This window comes from Myiozetetes cayanensis, unplaced genomic scaffold (genome assembly GCF_022539395.1).
Source record: "Myiozetetes cayanensis isolate MyiCay16 unplaced genomic scaffold, myiCay2020 scf17, whole genome shotgun sequence".
Taxonomy (NCBI): domain Eukaryota; kingdom Metazoa; phylum Chordata; class Aves; order Passeriformes; family Tyrannidae; genus Myiozetetes; species Myiozetetes cayanensis.
The window spans coordinates 12,202,687-12,226,096 of record NW_026087378.1 but is presented as its reverse complement, the minus strand read 5'-3'; the positions used below and the strand labels follow the sequence as shown (position 1 = coordinate 12,226,096).

At 40.3% G+C, this 23,410-nt stretch overlaps 1 protein-coding gene across 7 annotated transcripts in view; it reads right to left on the bottom strand.

Moving 5' to 3' along the window:
* Positions 1–2,296: 2,296 nt before the first annotated feature.
* FAM13B (family with sequence similarity 13 member B) overlaps positions 2,297–23,410 on the bottom strand; it is a 44,002-nt gene continuing 22,888 nt past the window's right edge. For 3 of the 7 annotated variants that reach the window (XM_050311894.1, XM_050311896.1, XM_050311895.1), the window contains exons 8-25: positions 23,173–23,214; positions 22,389–22,544; positions 20,373–20,508; positions 20,122–20,145; positions 17,486–17,553; positions 16,679–16,733; positions 16,141–16,288; positions 13,777–13,842; positions 12,400–12,610; positions 11,018–11,147; positions 10,582–10,663; positions 10,080–10,309; positions 9,642–9,725; positions 8,739–8,834; positions 6,708–6,791; positions 6,438–6,610; positions 5,927–6,028; positions 2,297–4,786 (exon numbers count right to left, since the gene is read on the bottom strand). In XM_050311894.1, coding sequence (XP_050167851.1) covers positions 4,663–4,786; positions 5,927–6,028; positions 6,438–6,610; positions 6,708–6,791; positions 8,739–8,834; positions 9,642–9,725; positions 10,080–10,309; positions 10,582–10,663; positions 11,018–11,147; positions 12,400–12,610; positions 13,777–13,842; positions 16,141–16,288; positions 16,679–16,733; positions 17,486–17,553; positions 20,122–20,145; positions 20,373–20,508; positions 22,389–22,544; positions 23,173–23,214 — 2,011 coding nt within the window. In that variant the 3' untranslated portion in view covers positions 2,297–4,662. The remainder of the gene's footprint in view (positions 4,787–5,926; positions 6,029–6,437; positions 6,611–6,707; positions 6,792–8,738; positions 8,835–9,641; positions 9,726–10,079; positions 10,310–10,581; positions 10,664–11,017; positions 11,148–12,399; positions 12,611–13,776; positions 13,843–16,140; positions 16,289–16,678; positions 16,734–17,485; positions 17,554–20,121; positions 20,146–20,372; positions 20,509–22,388; positions 22,545–23,172; positions 23,215–23,410) is intronic. The other 4 variants (XM_050311899.1, XM_050311898.1, XM_050311900.1 and 1 more) reach the window with 4 other exon arrangements.

Genomic DNA, 23,410 nt, shown 5'->3' with positions numbered 1-23,410 from the left:
TGCCACCTCGAGGCTTCGTGGCTGTGTTTGGGTGTTCTGATCCCTGCAGGCTCACAGCTCCTTTGGGAACCAGTATCACTAAAGCAGAGCTCAGGGAAATGCTGGCAAGCATGCACGAGGGGAAGGATGCTCCAGGCAGGGCTGTTAATACAGGTATAAAACACTGCTGGTTCTGAGTCTTCTCTCTGAACATTTCTGGCGCTGCTTTTTTCTCTCAGAACTGCCCAGCCCTGCAAATGCCTGGATGACATTTATGGCTCTGCCTTGTTTTGGGGCTGCTGTGAGACACAGCTGTGTGACCAGGAGAGCACACCCCGAGCACTGGCAGCACCCTGGGAGTGCTCCAAACCTTCCTCTCCATAGCCAATGATCCCTCCATCCACACACAGTCCCACCTGTCACCTTCAGAGGGAAAAAAGAATAATTACGCTTTCAGGAGAAATCCCAAATCCCTTTTCCTTGGACCAGGCGGTGCCAGCTGGCGGCACCAGAGGGCGCTTCGCCTCACCCTTGAGCCTGTCGGAATTCCCAGAACATCCCTTTTATTCCTAAATCCATCTCTACCCGTTGCCAGAGGGATAAGGTGCTATGAGAAACCCCCGGGGTTCAGCACCCCCTGCACCCCACAGTCCCTGTCCTGGGGATTCTGCTGCTGCACAGCTCGGCCTGTGCACGACACACAGCCCCCAGAGCATCCTAAATCCTGGATAAATCCTCCAGGGACTTCTGTTTCAAAGCCCAGGTCCTGCAGAGCACTATCACAGTATCTGATCTCCTTGTGCCAAATCCCAGTTGGAGGGGTAGAGTCATAGAGAAAGGAGCAGACAGGCATTCCAGGGGATCCAGGAGGATTTTTCCAGCCCAGCAACAAATGGCACCCCTGTCAGGGCTCACTGATCCTGTACTTTGGTCTCCTGGCCAGGTCAAGCCAAGCCAAGCCAAGCCAAGCCACCCACTCATTCCTAAAGGCACCAGTTTAAAATAAAACCCCTCTTTCCTTCCCTTCCAGAGGGCTGTGGTTGCCATGCAGTACCCCAGGACACTCATCCCAGAAAACAGAGATCACTGATGATGTGTTTGATTACTCAATAGCAGGTGTGTGGCACCTCAGGCATGTCCAACCTTTCCTCCTCCTGCCAGCCCCTCTCCTCCCAAGAGCCTCAAAATCTTCAGACGGACAGTTCCTCACCCAGAACTTCCCAAAAGAGCTTTCAGGCCACCCTCAACCTCTCCCACCCATGTGCCCTGCAGTGACCCAGTGGCTCAGGCAAACCTGTTTGAAGAGCTCAAGCTTGGAATACTCTGGATTTGCACCATCTCAGAACTGGTTCTTCAGGGAAAAAAGATTTGTTCCAGTATCACTGAGCCTTTGGCACCCTCAAACACGTGATTCTCCCCCATCTTGACTAACAGTGTCCAACAGGGTTATTTTCCTCATTAAATCCTTCTTAGTTCAATGCACATGGATTTGCAGCAGTTCCCACTACACCACTATTTGAGGGAATGTTGTTTTCTCATTAGCATCCTGATCCACATGAAGCTTCTCTGAACAGTAATGGAATTAAGGAAAAATGGGGAATTGCAGAACAGATCTGTAGCAACCTTGTTCATTCTTCAAGTCAAACATCCTTAGAATTTGTTTTTCCCCCTTATCTTCAGAGAAAGGCCATATGAACAGAGGGCAGGTTATTCTGTCCCACCCCAAAGAACATGCCCAAGGCTGCCTTCCATCTCCTCCCCTCACTTGCTCCCTCAGCTTGCTGCTATTTCCTTATTCCCATTTACCTGCAGTGCCACACATCCCCAAGCAGAGTCTTCACCTCCAGTTCTTCATCCCCTGACAGGCCTCAAGGCTGAAAAAAGGTGGATTCTCACAGAATTCAACACAAGAGTCAGTTTGAAGGACCTTTGAACACTTTTCATACATAACAAACCATCTGCTACGAAATAAAGTGTCTGGTTGAGAGGAAAAGCACTCTCTGGTGTGTGCAGTGAGTGTTTTCTGGCCACAAACAGCAGGAATTGCTGTGGTACTGATTTCAAGGCTGGGAGATCATTATGGATACAGAGACACAATCAAAATGCTCAGCAGAAGGTGAATTAATTAGCCCAGTAATGGCTGATTCAGCTCTCAGCCCCATCTACTCCCCAACTGCAGCTGGTGGGGCAGGAAGGAGCAAAATTCCCAGTTTCTCCTGCATCGTTCCCAGCAGGAACTGAAGCCCACAGGGCACCAGGAGCCCAACTGCCAGGGCAGATGGCAGTGGAGGAGAAAGCATGATGAGAAACAAAGATATATGACAATAAAGGTTAAGGTACTTTTATTATAAAAGTCTATACAATGAGCACCAGACATAGCAATGCAATTATATCTGGTTCAGTTATATATATTTCATATCTATATATCCATATAGATATATAGGTTTTGCTTTTACCAAAGTAAAACTGTTATATCACAAAATGCCTAGTTCTACCATTTATTTATTGCTCAACAAGGATGGCACAAAACACACTCAGCATTAACTGTTGCCATGCTTAGCTACTATACTGAATAAACAGCCAAACACTGCATAACAAACACAAAGCAGCTGTTAATTCTGAATTGGAACCAGTCTGATCACTCACTCACTTATAAAAATATTGGAATCATATAGATTTAAGCATTATAAAGGAGGAATATATTATTTAAAACATTTAAATAGTGCATATTGACATTTTGCATGTGGTATATAAAACACAAACATTCATGTACAACACTATACAGTACACATTAGTTTCAATGTTTGGATACACCCGTGTCTGCAGACTGATAGAAAAGGAACTGAAGTGTACATTGCACAATGGAACTGAGTAAAATTGGTAAATGGTCTCAAGACTAGTTTAACCTCATAATTCTCTAAGGTCCCAGATCACTTTGCAGGTTAAAAAAGAAAAAAAAAAAAAAAAAAAAAAAAAAAGAAAGAAAAAGAGAAAAGGCATACCACCAGTGCTCAATAGTTTTAGTGCTTTTTTCTTTTTCTGAATTCCAGAATTACATGCCTACAAGCAGAGTAAAACAAACCAAGGAGTATTCTACAGTACACAAATGAAATCTGAGCACTAAAAAAATCCTACTTGCAGCCTATTTCAATATGCTTCATGACAGAACAGCAAGTCTCTGAGGTTACATGCGAGCCATTTCTTGAGAAAGTTCATTTTTGGTCTTTCATAAAGCAGAGAGTGAATTCGTAGCTATGTTGATACCAGCCAGTCATAAAAACATGCAGTGAGAGGAGGTGCATGCAAAAACGTGGCCACAATCAAACCGATACACTGAAGAAGAAGAAAAAAAAAACCAACAACAAAACAAACCAAACAAAAAAAAAACCTTGAGAAAGCACCAGCTGAAATGAACATTTGGATTTTGCCAGCTCAGAGACGGCGGCGTGTGCGGAGCGTAAAGCCGGTAGCTAAATCATCATTCAGCACAGCAGATGGGAGACTCAAAAAGGTTATTTAATTTCAACTCTTGAAGCTAAATCATGCAAGGCCCATAAACTGCGTTGCTTACATGGTAAGGGTTAGGTAACTCGTTTTTTATTCTCCAACTGTGAAGCAAACCCCGTGATAAACAGCAGTAATCTCTGCAACTCCCAAGCGACGCCCGGCCCGTGGCGTGCGTTAACTGCGCTGGTTTTAGCCCTTGACACCACACTTAGTTCAGGTACAGTGGGATTTTTGAACTGTCCTAAGCCAGCTCCTTTCTGCTGGAGCTACACACCAGTCTGAGTGCCATCAGATTTCCCGTACAACCCAAGTGTTCACTGTGTTCCTTCCTCAAATCTTCCGAGAGCGGAGGTGCGTTATCCAATTCAGCCAAAACACTACGTCACCACCGGGTGGGTGATAAACAACAACCACCCCCAAAAAAAAAAAAAAATAGAGATCAAAGGAACACCAGTAACATAAGTCCTGTAGGCAGCATGTGATTGAACTGTTCAGTTTTCCAAGTTTTAAAAGCCACTAAAGCAAAGGTCACTTTCTGGTTTGTCCACCGTTTATCGAGGAGGAAACGTGACCGCTAAATGAGCAAAATCCATTGACGTTAATTATTACTGTGAATAGGTGCAATTTAGAGTATCAAAAACTAGAGCTGTTCCACAGCAGTCCTTTGAAAGGAATTTCAGTCTGTTTAAGTGTTCCAGGAATAAGAGCTGTACCTTTAATTTGCTGATTTCCCCACCCCCCCATAATAAAAAACAATAGGCAAGAGGAGTAGTTCGGTGTAGCATTATGGTATTAATAATTTCTTCAATAATGCAAAAAGTTGGTAGTAAACCAAAGTCTCAAAGTTCTTGAATGCTAAAGTAAAAAATAAAAAAAAAAGAAAAAAAAGAAAAAAAAAAGCTATGGTTGTTTTGGAACAAGATGGATGCATCTGGAATACAAAACCTTGATGGAAACTTTGTGTTTGCTAAAGTTGGATAGAGCAGTCTCAGAAACCTTAACTTGCTCTCTAGACAGGACCTGCTTACCCTTCAAACATGTCCTAGTGGCACCACAATAAAGTGCACAAACTGGATTCTTTCAACAGTGCATGACACATGAACCAACGAGCACCCAACAAGTACAGGGGGAGAATATGGAAACACCACGTTACTCGACAGGTTGGAGGAAGAGAATTTAAATGGATTTTGAAGAATCTTGTTTGCTGATAAGGACTTCCAAGAGCCTCAGCTTGGCTTTGATTTTCTTGTACTCCCTGTACTCATCAAGCATCGGGGCCCGATCTTCTTTCTGCACGTTCCTGCAAAAAGGAGCACATCAGGATTTCAGCCAAAGCCTCCACCCTGCAGCAAGTCAGACACAAAAGCATCTTTGTCATGAAATGAAAACATTTTTGAGGCAGCTTGTTCGCCAATAACAGGCGCTAAAATATATTTTAGTTCATTGTAGCTAAAACTGAACTGAATTGTGAACCCAGCAGCTTTTATTCAGCACAAGTGCTGCAGCACTGTGTGTTAATTGCTGTCTAAAGCTCTTTTGGGGATTTTTTTAACAGGATAGAAAGACTTTTTATTTGAGATCCTGTGTACAGATTCCAGAAAAATACAAATAAATTGAAGTCATATTTAGTCTATGTAGAATGACCCACAAACTGGTAGCGGGGAATTATTCTTATTTAAGACTGGAGCATAATGAATTAATCTAATAATCTTATTAACCTCATTATTTGCCATAGAAGTCAAAAGGAGCTATGTGCCAAATTCAGTAAGTGCACAGTGAAGCCACATAACTGGAATTTGTGTGACCAGTGATCCAGCAGTTTGTAGTTTAGGAGAAATACAGGAGAAAGGACAGTCAAGTGAGAACATCTGCCAGTCAAGGGACTGACCTCTTAGGAGTGTTTTAGTTTTGTCCATGAAGTGAGACACCTCAAAAATACAGTGGCCAGCAGTTCAATCCAATTCATGACAACATATATTCAAATAAGAGGCCTAAAGTAACTAAGCAGTACAGAGGAGAATAAAAATTATATAACTCTTTATTGGTAAAGCAAATAGCCACTGTCAGGACTGACCTACTGGAACAAGGGAAAAATGGACAAATTTCCCTGCCCTGTGTTAAAAAAGAGGGATAAGGGGGTTAATATAAAAATATACCTTTTAATAAGTATTTTTAAATGCTAAATTCTTTTAAATGGAAAAACTTCACTTCTTCCATTTTGATTACTATGCTTTACAGACTGCAACAGAGGAAGCAAAATCTAAGAGCAGGCTTCCTCCACTGTTATAAATACCTAAAGTTATCTCCTTCAGGAGATTATTCATAGCAGAGATCAAAACAGATCAGATTCCATTTGGCAACATCCATAAAGAAAGTTAAAAAAAATCCTTGGCTGCATCCTGAGGCTGCTGCCCAGCATCTGGTTCAGTGCTAAACAAACCTTCCATTCTGCTGATAAAACTCCTCTTCGAATTCTCGTAAGGTCTTACGTAGCTTCTTTTTCTCAGCTCTGGCTTTCCACAGTTGCTCCAATAATTCAGGCCTAAAAGTTGCAAGAGAAAAAGAAAAATATTGTGTTGTTGGCCACACAATAGAATTTAAACTCCTGAGAAACAGCTGAGCTAGCTGAGCTAATAATTCATGTGTCTGGCTCATAAGGAACGTGCTGTCTGTCTGCTGGTGAAATACTGAGATCAAACTGCCATTAACCAGCAGTTACTGAAGGGGTAAAATGTTCTGCTGTCTACACAGCTCAAGGCTGAGGAAGGTTTAGAAGACACTAAACAATTCACTGAATACAGAAAGATCTTAGTTAGACACGTCAGAGCAAAGAACACTCTGCCAGTCCAAACATTTCCTGAACCTGTCACTCCCTTCCACCCAACATCAAGGACTGGGTGTCATGACTGCAAGTGCAGTAATTGCAGCTCCCCAAATGAAATCCTCCATACATGGAAGCAGCACGGGTGCTGGACAGCCTCAGGTCCCGGGTCAGCTTCTCTTGACCATCTTCAACATCAGACTCAGAGTTTTCAACTGGGCTTAGAACAGGCTGGGTTTGGGCAGCAGTTTTTAAGATATCGCTCAGGTCTGCAGACAAACCATCACTTTCCTCCTCTTCTTCCTGAAGGTCAAAGCAGAAATTCAACATAAACATGATGTGCTCCAGTTTCCTATTACAAGTGCTGGGACAGTATTTTTTAAAAGAGCACTGGACATACCTTAATTTCTTCAAAAAAATGGGCAGTTTCACCTTCAATAATGGGCTGTAACATTTGCCCTCGCCTCTTGGTGGATGGTGACCCCTGCAAAAATGGAAGTTTGCTTCATTATGTGCAATTAGACATCAAAAGCTCTTTGAAGTCAGAATTCTGTTCAAGTGACCCAATACCTAAAGGTATTTCACCTTTCAGATGAATAAGACTGCAAACATACTTACAAAGCACAAATAAAATAATCACATAACCCAGAAAGCTCAGATGCCCAAGGTATCCTTGACACAGGAGTAAATGTTGTAGTTTATTATCTAATACTCTTCTTGGACTTAAAATAAAAAGCACTTGGCTCTCTCCATGTTTTGTAGAAGATTCATAAAGCACAATGGTATTTCTGAATTCCATATTTACTCTTGTTCCACCCAAATCAAACCTCAAGTTACTCAAGGCCAGAGCTGGTTTTTATCTCCTGCCAGGCATAGATTGGGAATAAATACTGTTAGGTTGTTTTTCCAGACCACTCTGAGGTGGAACATAAAAGCCACACACAGACAATGACCTGTCAAAAAGGGTTTCCTGCTTCTCTGGATGTTTCCACACATCCTTCAGTGCTGTGGAATTGTGACACCATATGAGATATCTCACAGAATCAACTGTCACATAAACCAAAAAACCCCTTCTTGAAATACCTGGCACTGAATACACCTGCCTAGAACTACCACTGAACAACCCTTGGAAATGACAGAGCTCCCCATATCTCTTATGAATTTAAAATCCTTCTGGTGGGCTATCACCCACCCCTTTATTTCACAGCAAAAAAAAAAAGAACAACTATGATACAGTCATAAGGCTACCCAGAATGTAAAATGCATCTCAGCTCAAGAGAGTCAGAGTTTTGAGGTGAGAGGTGAGATAAAGCTCAAGAGCTTTATCTCAAGAGCTGGGTCAAGAGCCCCACCAAAAATCTGACTCACCAGTCACTGAGAAACGTGTCAGTGTTTAAGAGCAACCTCTGTTTGTGGAGTTCAAAAAGGGACACTGAGATAAAAGCCCTTTGACTTAAATATGACTGTGATGCAAATCATGTTTTTCTTTAAAAGTAGCCACCAAAAAAAAAAAAATTATGTGCAAGAAAGGCAAGGTCTCGAGCTGATCCCTTTATCTCAATGTACTTGGCTTAGAGGGGAGACCAAGAACTGCCAGTGACAACGTAAACAGCAGATTAAGATCCTGCTGAGTAAGCCCAGCTACGTACAGAGAACCACGTATGCAAAGAGATTGTCTCACACCAGCTGTGCAGTTCCCTTCCTCCCAAAAGGGTCAACAGCCAACATCAAAACGGGGATTCTGCAAGTCTGGGTCAGTGTGCAAGGTTTGCAAGCTCTGGCAGAACAAAGCCAGCTGTCACTCCCAGGCTGGTTTCCAGGTACCATAAACAATTTACATCCATTTCCTTGCACGGTATGAAAACTTTTCTTCCTCATCTCTTGCAAGACCAGAGAGAGAGAGGAAAGAAAAGAAGAGAGAGCACTGCAGTTCAGAAGGAAATGAAGGGAAAACACAATGAAAAAGCACGGGGGTGGTACAGATGCTGCAGGCGCTGCTAACACGTCTCGCTCTGGGGAAGCATGAAGGAATGAAATGGTTCTGATGGCCACCCTGTCACTCACACCTCTGCTGACAGCAACCTGCACTGCAACTGCTGTTACTATTCTGGGCAGGACTGAAAGTACAGTATGTGCTGTGCATCCACAGCTAGCACAGGGACTTGGGAATGCCTCAGCCACGGCGAGTTAGCACAGCTCACTCAGTGCCACCGAGAACCATTTACTTCCCAGGAGCCATCAAGGTCACAACCAGCTTGGAACTGCTCTGTTCTCAGCAGGAAATCAAAAGCCTCAGGTACAATGACAACATGGGCTTGTATCTTCCACAAGAAAGATGTTCTAGGGAACACTGTTGTTACTGGCTCTTCTAAAGGCAGCCTAGCAGTTCAGGAGCGGGAAAATAAACAGAAATAGCATTTGTTTTACTCACAAGAATAGGAGTAATGCTTGCTCTAGTTAACATTTGTTTTACAAGTCTGTATCTGTCATAAAGTGGCTTCACAATATGTCTTTCTTCTCTAGTAACCTAAAGGCAGAGAAACCACAGAATTAATTATACCAGTCACTAAATTACAGACAAGCAAACACAAAGCAGTGTGCTTCTCCTGCCAGGCCACATCCATTCCAAACAGGAACACAAAACTACCTCAAACTGGGTGTATGGAATGGGGTTGATGCAAATATAAATGGGAATAAGGGAGTGCTTTTTCATTCTCTCTTTTCTCACTTGTATTTTTCAGGAAAATGGTTGAAACACTTCCTAAAATTCAGGGGAGCTTCAGAAGAAGCAAACCCTGGTTTTAAATACCCATGGAAAAGAGGCAAAAAAGGGAGCAAGAACTGAGGGGAAAAAAATGTGTGCCTGGCAATGATGATGGTTCTACAGAAATGACAAGGGAATAAAGAAAAAGATGAAACTGTAGAGAGGGGGGTGGGAACTGCCTTTTCATTTCTGTTTTTGTGAAATCCAGAAAAACAATCCCGGCCTTTCCCCAGGAAATTCAATAATCCTGTTTATTTTTAACACTTCTCTTTGCCTCACAGACATATAAGGCATCAAATAACACCAACCACTTTGCAAACTCCAATAAGCTGCTGATTTGTGAAGAAGGGGCCTGTTAATACATACTTTTTTCTTTTTTTTTTTTAGAAGTCAATGCAGTAAGCTCCTCGGATGCCAACATGGAGGCCAATAGATACCTTTGTGTTTTGGAGAAGGAAAAAGAAGAACAAACCCCCACACCAGCATTAAATTCTGGTCTTAAGCACTGCCCAAGAGTTACTGTTGTCTACACACACAATAAGAGAGGTGGAAGTAAAACCAAAGTATTACCGGCCGTCCATGTTGGCTTTCGTAATACAAGAGGCTTTTCTGGAGAGATGTTTTCTCTTCTACCAAATGGTCCTTTGTCATTTTCTATCAAGAATAATTAACATGTAATCAAACACAAGTCACTTGAACTGCTTTTTTTTTTACATTACCAGCTACACAGATGCCTTAGTTCAACTTAGCTTAGTTAATCCTGTACATCCCACCTTCATCCACCTAAAATATTGTCAACACATACTTGGGAATATTTTGATAAAGAGTGAGCAAGGAAAATGTGGTTTATCTTGATAATTTCCCCACAGAGCCTAAGATAGGATGGTCTGGCCAAGGGCTGCTAGAGAGAGGCATCATTTTGCTGATAAAATGGTATCTGACAGTGCTCTATTTCCCTCTCTTATTCTCTTGGAAACAGCCTATCCATAACCACAACCTTCTGCTTACTTTTATATCTTCTGGCAAACATCTCTCCACTCGTTTTTCCTTCAACCTTTTCAAGATGAGTTCCAGTGTGGCCTCCTTGGTGGGCTTCTTCTCCTTCTGCACAACCCGCATCTCATCCTCATTTTCTTCATCCTCTTGGTCAAGAGAGGAACCAAAGCTTTTTGGAAGAGTGTTACTTCGTGGACGTGGTTGAGGGATGAATTCTCCTTCTGTGCTCCTCTGCTTTGCATCTGGAAAGGAGAAAAAAAAAATTGCTCAATGCAAAGGTTTAAAAGAAATAAAACACTCTTGGTTCGTTTAACTGCAAACACAGCCATTTGCAAAGGCAAAGCTTCTCTCCTAATGAGCCAAAGCCACGAGAATAATTTGATTTTTGGATAGTTCAGAAGGTAGAAATGAAACGTTTTTTAGTGTCCTGTGGAATTTTACTGAATGACTTAGCTGCTTCAGTCATACAGATTATCTGTGTTTGTAAAAAAACAGGAACTGCAGCATCTCTTACCTTTTATTTGCTTTCTCAATTTGGTAAGTTCAGTCATCCACTTCAAAACTTTTGGATTGGCTGCAATATCACTATAGGAGGGCTGCAAAAATACAAATAAACTACATTTTAAACCAAATACACTCAATCTTGTTTATAAACACTTCTTTCAAGATTTGCTAATATTTGTGACAGTGAATGTGACCAGTTACGTGGATGTCACTCAGTATCAGGTCAGATCTCAGTGCCAACAGAAGGGAAAACACTTGTGAAAATAAAACTGAAGCAATATCAGAAGTTGAACCAGAGAGTGGTAAAACACTTCTACTTTTCCACATGTGGACTCTCCTTAATCTCAGTGCATAAATGTCCCTCTGCCCTCCTCTGGCTCTGGAATAATCACTTAGGCCTGCCATGCAGTCCTTCACCCCCAGTGAAAACAGAACTGCTAACTTACCTTGCTGTTTTTCTCTTTTTCAAACTGTTCCTCAAATTGCTTGATTTTTTTCTGTAATTTCTTGACAAGCTGATAAGGTGTCTTGTCTTCCCTTTTGTCATCCTTTGAGCTAAAGGATGCTCTCCGTGTTCTGTAAGAAAAACATTTTAAAAATGTCAGTTAAATAATTAAATCAGTGCAAACAACTTGTATATTTAAGTAACAGGTGACTAATTTCATTTTTCCCTCTAGTTCATAATCCATTCTTTTCAAGTTTTCCGAGCCATTTACTCAAAATTCTTTGAGCTGCTGCCTTCAAGATGTGATGTGTTATTTTTGCCTCTCTAATTTCAGTAACAACCGTAACAGAAAAACAGCTTTTGAAATTCAAGTGTAGTAACCTAATGTATCATTAATTGCCACCTTTCTGGTGGCTGGGCTGTTTACCTAAGTGAGACATACTCAGTAGTTCTTTAAGACTTCCTGGGCACAGAATAAAGCCCAGGATTTAGAAACTACAACTGAACAACTCTTGGTAATTAAACAGCTTTACTTCACTGTCTCAGGCATGTTATTAGATACTTACCTAAAAAACATCCACATCCTCTGTTGGTCTTACTGATAACTTTCTTAAATCTTACTAATAGATTTGTAGAGCATGTGGTTCTGGTTTCATATCATATTTTGCATACCTTTTTTACTTCAAGACTGAGAGGAGAATTTTCTAGCACACCTATTACACAAGGTGCCTGAAAGATGCCTCAACACAGCCAGTGACATCTAGTTCAAGATATTAGCAATACTAATCTAATAATCTACTAGTGTAGATCCTTATTAGCTTCAGAATGAGGAGAACAGCTGTTGCATCAGCACTTTCCTGCAGGTCAGTCTCTGCACAGTTTGGGAGGGTCACACTCCCCAGTGCCACACAAATAACCTGCAGCTCGTTTAGTGACAACTCTGCTTTCATAAACTAAAGGGAAAAAAACCCCAGAGCTCACATGAAATCAGAGACCAGCAAAGCCTGGTAAACAAAGGCTATAAATACTTCCTTCAGCCCAGGAAGTGCCACTGCAGCTGGTTGTCAGAAGTCCTGCCCAAATGGCAGGGAAAAGCCTGCAAACCTGGCCTATTTTTATACTCTTTCCCTCAGCATCGGTCAGTGGCCACTTGGAGAGATGTGACAGCACCCCAGCTGAACCTCTGGCCTCACTCACCCTGGCAGTTCCTGGGCAGGCAGGACAGTCAAGTGGCCACAAAATGCTGCGTTTGACCTTGGGCTTCAATTAATTCACATCACGAAAAAACCCACGAGGTTCTTAAACTCCTGTTTTTGGTTTTTTTTTATCCTGGCAGTAACCTCTCCTGCCCCCAAACCCACTGGGCTGCATGAAAATACCCACCTAACAAAAGAAAGTGCTTTGGATGAAGAATCTAAAGTTTCTGGATCGTGTAAGAAACGCTGGCTTTGCCCAAAATCCAAACTGCGATGTGACAAGATGGGATGACAGTCCTCTTCCAAGGGATGATTAGTCATCCTTCCAGCCTGGGGGGAGAGCTGAGCTTCTCCAGACTCACTGTCCTCCTGCCAAGATTTGAAAGCAGGAAATGGATCTAGAAGATAAAAAAAAAAAGAAAGGACACAAAATGGTACTTTTCTGTTAAGAGAATTAGAAAGGAGAGTCAAAAGGAAACAAAAATGAGTACCCAATGCTTAGTCTTGTATGCTATAGAGGATGTGGTGTCAATACACAAAGTGGATAAAAACATTGAAATACATCAGAAAGCTACAAATTTCTGTCATAGAACTGAAAGAAAAAGGTACTGAAATGAAGTATGCACACTAGGATCCCTTTTTCAAAGTGTATCTTGGGAGTATGCATTTCTGAGCAGTTCAACAGTGTAAAAGAGCCTTATTTAGGTATCAGAAATCCAAAATTAGGAGAATGTAGTTATTGTCCGTTGCAACATCTGGCTGTGGCAAATGGTTTTCATACCATTTGCATGTACTGGGAAAGATTGTCCTCTTGATTTTGAAGAAGGTAACCCTGACAGTACCTCTCTTTAGGTACAATGCCCATCTACTTAAGTCTTTTTAGAAGAGCGTTGTTGAGGTTTTAAGATTAAATCTGTCTTGACACCACTGAGAAAAAGAGATTTCTTAATTTGTGGAAGGTGATTTTTTTTAGGAAGGAGATTCCAAAACAATCAATCCTTTCAAATCCCTGTGAAAAGTTCATCCCTAACATCCCTTCAGAATTCTCTGACATTGTTTTCTTACTGTCTAACAAAAAGCCAACATGGTCTTCCAAGCCCGTGAATTTAAAATCCCACCCCTCCCTTTTCCTTTCAAAGTGCTGTCTTATATTTTTCCAGTTCACATCAGAAATTTGAAAACTGGGTTCAAAGTGTGCAGAACAACAATAAAAACCCACAAAGTAATCTTTAAAAAAATTAAAAATAATAATAATAAAAAAAATAACCCTTGTACCTGCTTTCCATCGTGTATTTACTAAGTATGATTGGGAATTTTTTTTTTTTGGTCTCATTTTTCAGCCACGATCTCGCCTGTTTTGCACAGTACAAGATACAAGAAGGGGACCCTTTTGGAATCAACAAAAAAAAAACCAAAAAAAAAAAAAAAAACCAAAAACAAAACCAAAAAACTGCAGATCAGAATATTCCCAAGATATAAGGGACAGCAGGTGAAGGGTTAGTCAGAAAGCAAACCATAAACTATCAAAAGGCAGATAACTGAACGTATGGCGAACCATACTTACCCTCCCCTTCTCTCTGCAGATGCATTGTTTTGAAATCAATGAGGGGGAAAGTGATAGGGCATGGCGCTAATAAATGAAAAAGAATGGCAAAAAATACTAAAGTGAACACACAGCACAGTCAGAACAAACTATACATCACATGTAAAGCAGGAAGATACAGTACCAGGGGAAAAAAAAAAAACATATCCCATCTTTCGGGCCAGGCCCTGAGCACTCTCAGCTTCCAAGCAATGCCCGTGGAAGGTGAGGTGCTCAGTCCTTGGCCAATTGGAATTTTTTACTGCAAAGGTTTATAAGGAATTGATACAGGAATAGTAAAGGTTTTTTGTAGTTTTTAATAAGAGTTTCATGCACCCTCATGAGAACGAAAGACAAGTTGTAAATACGTTTTTGCCCAGAGTTTGTAAATAATAGAGATGGTGGTGATTTCCAAAAAGCAGGGCAAATGCAGAAAAAAATACTTAGAAATAAATTAACCACTCTGCATTTTTGCCTTAAACCAGCAAACATTTGATGTTTGTTTTCACACTCAGTTTTCTACTAGATGGGCTTTAATAACCCAAATCTTATCACAAAATTTGGACTGCTACAGATTTCTCAACAAAGTCACTCCACTGGAATACCACAAGGACTTGCAGCGCCTTGGAAGGCTGAGATCCTAAAAACCACCCTAAAAAGAACTGAGGAACAGCCAAAGTTAAAATACCTCACAATGAAGTAACACCTTGCAAAAGATCATGATTCAGTACCAGGAAACTTATAATATAAATTTATATAATATGCTACTTTCTTTTCAAAGGAAGGGTCATCAAGTAAAACCAAAGCAATTTTTCATGAGCAGATTTAAGGAAATAATGAAAATGGAAGCCACAAACCTTCTGAGAATACATATTAAATCAGATTAGCACAAATAGAGGATGCAACAAAATGTAATGTGCAAGTAAGCAACTAATGTAAATAAAACACCAAGAACATAAGCAGGGTTCTTATAATAACTTTAGACAGTTATTAACTTGGGCAAGAAGAATGAAAATCTGGACTCAGTGTTTTTGGATGCCTGCAAATCGACCTCTCTGTGCATGACATACCCTGAATGTGCAGTTTGCTGGGGTTCAAAACCACCAACCAGCAAATATTGCACAAATCTAATGAAGCTGCAAACCTCATCATTTGTAAAGCGGTTATAAGGGCACTATGGATTCAGGAAGGCAATTAATTTGGAAAACAGTCAACACCAGTGACAAATTATCAATGAAGTTACCACCACTTGAGCTGCAGGACAAAGCTGTTTGTGCTGACACACAGCTCTGAGCTGCACAGTCACAGGACACACAGCCAGCTTTGTAAATTCTAATATTTCTGACACTGCAACTGATTCTTTGTTAGGAGTGCTAACAAAGGAGTGATAACTCCCAACATCAACACCAGGCAGAGGAAATGGGATGTAAGGAACACACAAGAAGAAGTATTCTGAAAAGAAGATATCGCTGGGAGTGTTTTGCTCTGGTTACAAAGGGGTTATGGTGTATTTAAGTAAAGCAACAGTCTAATCAGTTATTACCAGATATTTGAACAACAAAATTCAGTAAAGTCACAAGCTCAGGGGGTTGCCAAGCCTGGAAGGCCATGAAGAATAAGGGTAAAAACATAAGGAATCCTATCTGAGAGAAAATTATGTTTCAAGTATTTTGTTTTTCCTAAAATCCAAATAATGGAGGGAGAAGAGGCACAGAAATAATGTCCACCTGCAACTTTAGCCATTATTTGAAAATTTAGAGCTGTTTCCAGTTGTCCAATGACATGAAAACCAACAACTGACATCTCTGATGTTTTAAACAAAACAACCAACAGACATTTCAGAATAACTGATATACAAATTGGCAGTTCAGTGATTTTAGGTCAAACTCAGCTAGGATTAGAACTTCAGTAGTTTGCATTAAAAAAAAAAAAAAGACAAACAAAACACTGTGAATTTTAACTATATGACATAATTAAAGCGTTTCTAAAGACTTGGATGAGAGGCTCGGGGTCAAGGAACCATTAGACAATTTAAAAACAGTAAAAAGCAAAACCAAACCCAAACCACCTAGAATGAAACTTGGGGGGGGGTTTTTCTCTTTCTTTAGTTGTTCCTTTGACCATTTTTCCTTTAGACTTTTTCAAGGTCCTTAATTAAGTTGCAGATAGCTCTGAATTGAGACGGTACCTGTGTCAGACTCGGCCGATCGTTCCACGTGGCGAGGAACGTGTTGTTGAGATCAAACAAAAGGAAGTGTAAGTTGTTTGTCTGCTGCTTCTGCTTTGTAAAATGTTCCCTTTATCATTCCTAGCTGAGTGTACTGTGAGCTAAAGGGTGAAAATTACCTTCCCATTTGTCACCATCGGACACGTTCTTGAGATCCAGACGTGGCACTTGGACCCCCGGAGCTTCCTCGGAGCCATCGACGCTGCCATCCCCCGGCACCTCGGCATCAGTGTTTGCATTCAGGTCACAAGGCTTGCTACTTGAATCCTGTAGTTAAGTAACAGAACAATTTTGTTACTACTTAACAACTGGAAATCCATCCTTATTCAGTTCCAGCACTTCCGGAAATTTTCGGGGGGAAAAAAAAAGTATCTTTTCAAACTGCAGGAATTATAAACACACACCTCCCAACAGGAGGCAACTATTTACAGTACAAAACATTCCTTGCATGAGATGCATAAGTATAAGTTTGCTCTGCTGCCCCAAATTTCTGTGCAGTGAGGTGATGGGATCTCTAACAGAGGTTTTACAAGCCCTGGAGCAGGGCAGCCAATGGGAGATGTTAAAAGTTAAATTTACTGGTTTTCTTCACATTTGTATTTCATAAAAGTTTATAGGACACTGTGTATCTGTATATAAATGAAATTATCATCTTACCAGAGTTATCTCTGAAGATATTCTATCATTGCCATCAAGCAATATACTATTTTCCCTACAAAGAAGACACAGACCAAGTTATTTTAAATACAAGTTCTTAATGGACAATAAACACCACACACTCCCCTTAAATTTTATTCTCACAAACCCCAGGCCATTTTAGCAGATAGAAAATGAATTTTCTTAAAGTAATAATGGAAATTCTGGGGAACAAAAGTTACATTATTTTTTTCCCCCCTCTGTGATCTTCATAGGGAATATCAAGCTGAAGCATGGAAATAATTGGGCTTGAACCAAGCTGGAAACAAAAACAGCTCAGAACTTTATTCTCAAACTGGGGGTATATATTTTAAAACCCAATTCAACTCAAACTGAAATTTCAATCAGTGCTGAACTCAAAATTACAAATTAACAAAGCTTACTGGCTACTCACTGTTACTAGCATTAATTCTTCAATCACTAAGAGCAATAAAATGTGCCAAAAAATTTTAAAGAAAATAACTTTTCCTTCTTCTGCTTCTCTTGCCCAGAACATAGGATTGTTCAAAAAAAAAAAAAAAAAAAAAAGCCATATCATATAGGCTTATAATTATTTTCTCTTTCAAGCACATAAAGTTCCATGCCTTTTATATCATGATCATAAAAAGGTAACTCAATCTTATCCTGTTTTCTTTCATATGTGAAAAGTGATATGTTTAGTTCACCTCCCTCACATTAAGTTGTAACAAGTGACAGTTGATACTCTCTACATTTCAAAACTGATAGTTGCAAATCCTGCCATGTCAGTGGGTACAGAAAAACACAAACCTTTCACTATTATTTTCTCCATCAACATCTGCATCTTCATCACATGGTTGCAATAATACATCTGCAGCCTGTTGGCAAAAAGGACGTTTAGAAGATTTAGGGATGGCATTCCCAGCTGAAAACATTTCCATAATCATCTCTGACCACAAGATACCCTCAAGAACTAAAAACTTCTAATGTGGTAGGCTGGAAATCCTACTTTTTAAGCATGTAGTAATTTTACAGCTAAAGTATGGCCAGTGCTCGGGTGTTTTAATCACCAGAACTCAGACAATGGCTTCCCATCTCCAGATAAACCATTTTTTATTATTTCTCCAATGAAAGTTCTACTTCAGATTGTCAACCATAGAGTGAAGTTTGGGGGGACTAAAATCATGGCAGTTGGTACATCCTAGTCCTGAAAACAGCTGGGTTGGATGTTGCCCTGTGCATAAATGAAATGCAACAACTCTGACAGACTTTCCAAAAGGAGCTACTAATCCCTGTTACTAAATAAAGCTGCAACAGAATTGGAAGGGGATGAAGAAATGCTGGCAGTTCTATGACACCATCTCACAGAACAAGTTCAGATGAATCCATGTCACCATTTTGTCCACTAAAAGTTGGCATGGGATGACTGACTGCTCTAAGTGTTTCTGTCAAAGCCCAGGACTTGATTTCTTCAAAAAGAGTCGTGTTTGGGGGGAATATAAGAAATTTGAAATATAAAATAAGTCATTTGGGTTTAGACTTTATGAAGTTCTCACAAAAAGTATCTGAATATAAAAGTAAGTTACCAGGAGAGTTCAAATACACCAACAGTTGCCACTTTGACACTGCTGACAGCAATATTCACCCTTAGCAGAAAAAACTCCACTATTCTGTTTCCATTATTTCAGTCCTTGAGTCAAATTCCAATTTGGGGAAACAATTTTTAATTGCAGTGCATTCGTCATACTCCAGCAGATAATTTCCACCCTGGAGATGAGCTGGGCAAGTCTTGCACAGTCACATTTACTGTAGCTGTGGAAACAGCTGCTTGTGTTTCCATTCCAGGGCCAAAGAAGAGCTCACATGCACAGCTCTCTTTTCCTGCAGCCTTCCATGCTCTCCTCAGACTCTCCACACAGGGGAATCCCTGTATTTCCCTTTAACCTCTCCCCACAAGATAAAACTTCTCAGTAATGTTTGAAATTAAGTATTAACAAGAAGGAAGAAACAAACACCGAAAAAACCAACACTCCACCCCAGAAAGGCTTTTTTGCATAAAAACAACTCACAGTTTCACTGCTACAGCACCCATTCCTATCTTTTCAAGTTCACAGACCCATAAAATTCTTCTAGTTCATTTAATAATAGGTTTGCTTATCTAGTTATCTTTCAGGAAACCCTCAGGAAGATTTATGGACTCCAAGGCAAGAAGCTGAAAACCATTGTAGAAAGTTCTCCACACATGTAAACCAAACTTCTCTACCCACAGAATTTATGATTTGGATTTGTAACAACAAAAGTGTTACCAAATAAATAAGGAACTACAGATTTGAATTTTTGTTTCATTAGAAAGGCTTATTTCACAGCTGCATGGTGGAGTGGTAAAAAAATTTCTATTTTCTTGCATATTACTGTTATCCTTGATTTCATTTTTGTCAGCACATATTTTACAGCATTGCTTGATAACACAAAGATACCCAGAATGAGACTGATCTCTGCTCACTGATAAAAAATGCTGCAGTTCAGGCCATCATCAGAAATCCAGGCCATACAAACTCCAAACCTTTCCATTTGATTTTACGTGAAGATCTAACAATCTGCAGCTCAAAGCAAAGCTGAGGTGAGTTTGTTGTATAGGGCAAACAATTCTTTCAATATTTACAGCTGCTCCAATACTGGGCTCCCATTCAGAGTGCACACAACACTTGCTCCTTTCACTGACACGAAATTATTCAATTCAAGCATAATATCTGAAAGCAAAGCCAAAATTAAGTCTGTGGCACCTAATTATCTTGTGGTTTGTTGTTTACAGTTTCAGCTGCTTTAAGAACTTCAACAGCCACTTCAAGTATCATTAACATTGTACTTTCTGAGTAAAACAATTTTTAAAAAATACAACCAAGTATTTTATTTTTACAAGCATTTTAACACTACATGCCAGTATGTGCTCATGCAGCACACTAGACAAGACTTTTCTGCTTTGGAATTGAAGCTTTGGAGGACACCAGTCCAGGTGTTCTCTTTCCCTGAACACCTCAAGTGTAAGAATTTTAGGAGTACACAACAGTCTGGAGGGACCCAAGCCATCAGCACAGCAGGAGCAAACAGCCAAGCAAAGAGGCCCAAGGAGAAGTGGCAGAACCCTTTCCAACTAGAGAAGAGATGAAGATGTGCTGAAAAGAACAGGCCAGCCCTGCCCATCACGGAATAAACCAGAGCCAGAGAGAAAAGGCTGTAATAATGAGCTATTTACAAACCCACACCTTCCTAGCACAAGCACAGTCAAGAGGCTGCGGAGTCTCAAGGTGAGTCCAACCCCTTCCTGATCCAGTGCAAGGGGATTAAGTGTGGGCTGTGCTGCAATCACTGCTCTACATCTTCTGCTCCCCAGGGAGCCTCTCCTAGCACAGAGGCTGTTCTAACCAGTGCTATATACCCTGACTTACCTCAGCAGAAGGAAGGGCTGGTACCTGTGAAAGACCGAGAGAGAAACATCAGTCAGGGTGCAAACAATTCACACCAAAACACACAAAACTTGTGGCACAGCAGAGGAGATCGCTGACTGCACAGAGCAACAGCACCAGGTAGTGCTACACAGAAAACCTGGTGATCTCTAAATCAGGAAGATCTGGATCTCTAAAGCATGAAAAAGTCACAGCAACTTATGGTTTGATATACAGGAGACTCTTCCTCTCACCTGAATGCTTTCTTCTTCCCCAGTTCCAGTTTCATGTTTCATAGCTTCACTGTCTAAATCAGTGCAAACCAATACTTCAGAGCAGTCTCCTGTGTTTTCATTGCTGCCAGTGTCATTATCTTCAATAACATCATTCCTAAATGTAAGAACAGAAAGACTTTAGGAACCTGTAATTCCACCCTTGAAAGGAAAAGAATAAAAAAACTCTAACTCCACACTTTTTTTTTTGCTTCTAAACAATATCAAACACCAGGGTATTGTGGTTTTCATTTCTGAACAGAATTATTCTTACCAAAGTTACTGGTAGTATCTACAATTATAATCACCTGTAGGCAAATTTAATTATTTATGTAGTTTACACCTACTTGTTTTCAACATCAGTAGGTGACAGACATAGTAAAATGCATTTATTTGATTCTTGTATGAATGGCCAGGCATACACCCCACACTTACCATGCTGACCTGAGGAATAAAAGCACACCAGCCAGAAGCAAGGACATACTGGAACTGCTGTGTTCTGATAACACTGCTGTGACCACACTCCTCTCAGTGCTGGGGCCAGTTAGTTTACAGCTACTACCACTGTGTTTCCCTCCAGTGAGAAGTCCCATTATTTCTAACATTGAATTCTTCCTAGAATTCAGTTTGAGGCTTTTAACAGTACAACCAGACTGAAAGTAATTTACACCATCTTTGTACTCACACATACTCTTTATGTGCCACCATCCCCGTTCCCACATGAGCCTGTGGAGCTCATCACAAGCCTTTGCCTTCCTTCTTCTCACTCACAAAACTACTTTAAAAAAGCTTCTTCTCTTATCAGATGTGGAGATACTAAACAGGATGGACTGGAAATCAACATTTTAACTATTTTTCCTTAACTCCAGCCATCAGCTAAGTCAGTTCTAAGAACTTTCTCCTGGCCCTCTGCTTTCTGTAGCTCTTCACGGAGCTGTGTCTTTGCCTCATGCACAGTTTGCTGCTTTAGGGAACCCAGACAAGCACAGTGAAGAAAGGTATCAGCTATCCTGTCTTACAGTTAATCCACGGGGGAAGATGATCAGAAGCATTTGGAACAGTCCCTGTGCCAGAGGAGGGTATTGGTTTCAAATCAGCAGCGGTGGCACTTGGAGCCTCCGTCTCTGAAATCAGCCCAACCTTTAAAGAGCTTACGCTGGGACTGAAGGAATTCAGCTGCTCCAGGACTTCCAGGCAATCACCCACTTGTAAATGACTTCAAAGGCATTAAATCTCCAACACTAAAACTCAGGTTTAACTGATCCTTGCCAGTAATGATTATTACTTTTATGATTGACCGCTGACTTGACTCTGGCCTCTTGTCACAAATGGGACTTTAAAACCAGTAAAGACTGAACAATTTTGAGTCTCTGAACACTGAATGTGTTCCAGGTTCTGAGCAACCAAGGAACTGAGGTCCTGGAGTCTTAACAACAGGTTTTTGGAGCCTGGGTATTATATCATGACTACTTATTTTTAATAAAGCACCAAACTGTACCAGCTTCTCAATGTTGTCATGGCAATCACTACAGTCAGAACGTGGCATGAGTTACAACAAAAATAAAAGCTGATCAAATGAGGCTGAAACACTATGCAAATAGACCTCACAGTGCTCTTTCTATCCATTTTTGGCTGTTTCATTGACACTGGTAGCCAGAGCAGTAAAATATCTATGCTGACATGAAAAGACAGGGTAAAGAAACTTAAACAGCACCTCCAATAGCTTTATTATGTAAGATTTTGTCATAAGTCACATCAGTGAGGTAAGAAGGAAAGCACTTGGGTAATTTTAAGTTCTTGTGCCACTTAAAATTTAAAATACTTGCTTCAGGAGCTGTTGATTAATAGCAACAGATGGAAGTTGATTTGTTTTAAAATCAAAAGTCAACAGTAAAAGTTGTAACTTTTGGGTTGAGGAGGGGGATTTGGGTAGGTGTTTTTGGAAGACTTAAGATATACAGTTCTACAGAGTTCATTGCAGACAGAACAAAGTCTTACTGGTTGTTAGATCCTTCCTCATCCCCACTGGGATTTTTTTCTTCACTGTTACAGCCCAGTCTGTGTTGCTGGATATGTTTCAGATCGTTATCTAAGCTGCTCTGCAGGTCGAAAAGATGCTGTTCCACAGCTGCTCTGATTGTTCTTTCTAAAATGCTAAAGAGCAGAGAGAGAGAAAATTCCTGTGAAAAACTCTCCTTTTGCATTGATCAGCTATGCAGAAAGGCAGAGAGAAACTTTACACCACAGAAATCTTTGATGACAAGCACTCCAAGGCAAAAAGAGACTAACTCTTCCAAAAAGGCAGTGGAAATTACTACACTGGTTTTTATTTCATAATATTTACATAAAGTATTGTGAAGTCTATCAACAGTGTTTTAAGAGGAATCAACACATTACAATGACTGTTTTTTAATAAGTATGCAAAAAACCCTTATAAAAGCCTAATATAATAATGTGGCAGTAAAATCCTGTGCCAAGCACCTGATGAAGGACACAGAATGTATCCAAAGATTCACCAAGAAAAGAACAGCATTCCTTAAAAACAGACTGTTCTGTTTTTAAGAATGCTCCTTAGCCAGCTCAGCCCAAACACACAGACACTCATAGAAAATCTGCCCTGTAAAAATCTTTAACTATTTAATCCCATTTTAACTCTGAAGCTGTGTTTCTATTTTCCCTCCACATTTGCACACAAAAACACCAAAATTACTCTATTTTTTGAAAGAATGTAGGGATGTAGTAACAGCACCATTCAGACATTTTATATTTTCATTTTACTTACTCTGCAGAGGCTGGCAAGATACTTATGGGAGAGATATGAGCACTGCAATAAAGAAGAAATAAGTTAATGTAACACAAAAACTTACCACACTAAATAAAAGTCTTGGAAAGCAACTTAGAAAATACTTAAAGATTGCATGTGATGCAGCTAATAAAAGCAGAATAAACATGTAAAGAACACCCTGATTTGCAGTCCCTTTATTATTTAAATGATGAAATCTGAAGGAGCACCATCACAA